The sequence below is a fragment of the Mycetomoellerius zeteki genome, unplaced genomic scaffold (genome assembly GCF_001594055.1).
Source record: "Mycetomoellerius zeteki isolate Tzet28-1 unplaced genomic scaffold, Tzet1.0 scaffold929, whole genome shotgun sequence".
Taxonomy (NCBI): Eukaryota; Metazoa; Arthropoda; class Insecta; order Hymenoptera; family Formicidae; genus Mycetomoellerius; species Mycetomoellerius zeteki.
The window spans coordinates 6,092-8,851 of record NW_017257967.1 but is presented as its reverse complement, the minus strand read 5'-3'; the positions used below and the strand labels follow the sequence as shown (position 1 = coordinate 8,851).

At 37.0% G+C, this 2,760-nt stretch overlaps 1 protein-coding gene across 1 annotated transcript; it reads right to left on the bottom strand.

Annotated features, from left to right (window-relative positions):
* Positions 1 to 1,130: 1,130 nt before the first annotated feature.
* Positions 1,131 to 2,156, bottom strand: LOC108730477 (uncharacterized). The gene is made up of 2 exons (XM_018460200.1): positions 1,967 to 2,156; positions 1,131 to 1,903 (listed from the first exon to the last, which is right to left on the bottom strand). Exons 1-2 carry the CDS (start codon positions 2,154 to 2,156, stop codon positions 1,131 to 1,133), a joined length of 963 nt encoding a protein of 320 aa, XP_018315702.1.
* Positions 2,157 to 2,760: the final 604 nt, after the last annotated feature.

Genomic DNA, 2,760 nt, shown 5'->3' with positions numbered 1-2,760 from the left:
AATATGTCGGTGCTAGATATGGCAAGAAATGTAAACATTTTTTTTCGATTTCTCTGAAACGGAGCAAAAACGAGCATATGTCTATAGGACTTTTTTTCTTAGTTTTTTACTCCTCTACACGCTCCCGAAGTTTTGCGATTTAATTTGGAAACACCCTGTATAATATATATTTAAGATATATTTAATGTATATTTATATTGCAATATAATAAATATATTTTCTGATTTTTTGTCAACATTCCATAATTCATTTCTTACGACTTTTGCTTTGTGCACAATTATCCGACGCGCGAGAAATTTTTTCGCTTTTCCGTTTTTTTCCTTTTTGCTAAATACAACCTTATTGAATGAAAATCTGTTCAATATGAGGATACGTAATGGTAGAAGAATGTTTATTGTTTCTATTTCCATACTTATATCGCTTTGAACTTGGAAAACCATTCCAGGACAATAAATTTCCCTTAGGTGCACACAATTCACTCACTTTCCCCTAATATGCGTTTGAAAACGAAAATACTTTATCTCTCTCCTTAAAATTAAAACTTTGTGAAGTAATAATCATAAAAACTTACACACAAAATACACACATTCGTATATATAATATGAATATTTTTAATGAATGTACTAGGTTCTTTCAAACTAATTATATACAGGGTGTTCATTAAGTCGCGGACCGGTCTAATATCTTTTGAAAAAATAAAAATTTCGAAAATCGCCGAAACACGTCAAACGAGTTTTCAAAAAATCTATCTTTTGCGGGGGGTTGCAACCCCCCAACCCCAAGAGGGTGCGGGGGGCGCGAGGGGGGAATAAATTCTTAAATAGGAAGGGGGGTCGAGTGGGGGCTCGTTTGAAAGGTCTTTTCGAGACGAATTCAAAACACTATGCATAGATGGCGCTGCGATCATTTTTCGCAAAAATATTTGAGTTTTAATATTTTTAATACCACCGACATTTGCATTACCCAATGTACACCACGTGGAGGTTGCTCGGTTGGATTTAGTACATTGTGTAGCCCTGAAAAGGACTGATTTTATGTAAAACGATCATTTTTTTCTCTTCGGGGTGCTTGATTATAGTGAGTCCCCTTGATTCTCACTTGTGCGGTTGGTACATATGCCAGTTTATCACTTATAACAAATGCTCAAATTGTCTGCCCTCCTCTGCTTGACAATGAGCTAGTCGTAATGGAAATGCGTCTCTCACATTCCTCAACATTTCGACAGTTATTGTATTCATTTCATTAGTTATTCGCTGCTTCAAATCTTTAATGTTGACAGGTCTTGTTTTGTAAACTCGTTCTTTTAAGTAGCCCCACAGAAAATAATCGAGAGGTGTCAAATCGGGGGATCTTGGCAACCATTCAATTGTACCACGTCTTCCTATCCATCTATGTGGGAAGTTTTCATCTAAAACACGCCGTACACGCAACGCAAAATGTGCCGGTGCCCCATCATGCTGAAACCATAATTGATTGAACTCATCATTAGGGTAAAGGTTTCTAATAGCGGGTATAATTTGCTGAATTAGCATAATTTCATACGCTTCAGCGTTGAGATTTCCAGCAAAGAAAAAAGGCCCGATTAAATGCTCTCCTATTATTCCTGCCCACACATTTGCTTTAGCGAGATATTGGGTTTTATCATCTCTCATCCAGTGAGGATTTTCAGTGCTCCAATATCGAAAGTTTTGATGATTCACATTTCCATTGATTTGAAAAGCAGCTTCATCTGTAAAAATAATTTTACTTGCAAAATCGTTTCCGCGTTCCTCAATTTTCTCACAAAATTCCATCCTCCGATCTAAATCTTGACCAAGCAACTCTTGAGTATGGTGTAATTTATAAGGATGGAACTTCTGATGTTTTAAAAGATTATGAACGCCACTTATGCTAATTTCATTTTCTGCAGAAATTTGTCTAATAGACGCATGAGGATTTTCGACAAAACTCTATAAAATTATTATACTGCTATCGTCATCGAAAACAGTCCTAGGTCGTCCACTGCGTGGACGATCTTTTACGCTTCCGGTTTCGATAACACGCTCAATCGTTCTTACTACTGTCGATTTTGAAATTGGATTCCGGTCGTTAAATGTTGCATTGAACAGGTCGCAAGTTTCTTGAAACGACCTCTGCTTATCGCCATATCCTCTCATCATTAACAGATAATTCCGTTCTCTTTCTGTTAATTTTGCTATCATGTACTACCTAACTATCTACAATTATTATTAATCCAACCAAGCAACCTCCACGTGGTGTACATTGGGTAATGCAAATGCCGGTGGTATTAAAAATCTTAAAACTCAAATATTTTTGCGAAAAATGATCGCAGCGCCCTCTATGCATAGTGTTTTGAATTCGTTTCGAAAAGACCTTTCAAACGAGCCCCCACTCGACCCCCCTTCCTATTTAAGAATTTATTCCCCCCTCGCGCCCCCCGCACCCTCTTGGGGTTGGGGGGTTGCAACCCCCCACAAAAGATAGATTTTTTGAAAACTCGTTTGTCGTGTTTCGGCAATTTTCGAAATTTTTATTTTTTCAAAAGATATTAGACCGCTCCGCGACTTAATGAACACCCTGTATATATCCCATCTTAAAAATGACAAACTTTCTTTATAAAGTATTCTATCTAAACAATTTGTATATTTTGTTTCGAAGAGCGTTTAAGAAATATGAAAATCATTTAAATCAATGTCACGGCACTTCAGCAGGGCCGTACGAAAAGTAAATGTAAGGTCCTACCTTTCCATAAAGTTCCTA

Bases quoted from the DNA above. Each gene is read 5' to 3' on its own strand.
- LOC108730477 (XM_018460200.1), bottom strand. From the start codon at position 2,156: ATGAGAGGATATGGCGATAAGCAGAGGTCGTTTCAAGAAACTTGCGAC. The intron at 1,904-1,966 runs GTATAATAATTT...AAATTTCTGCAG, and splicing joins TGTTTTCGATGACGATAGCA to AAAATGAAATTAGCATAAGT.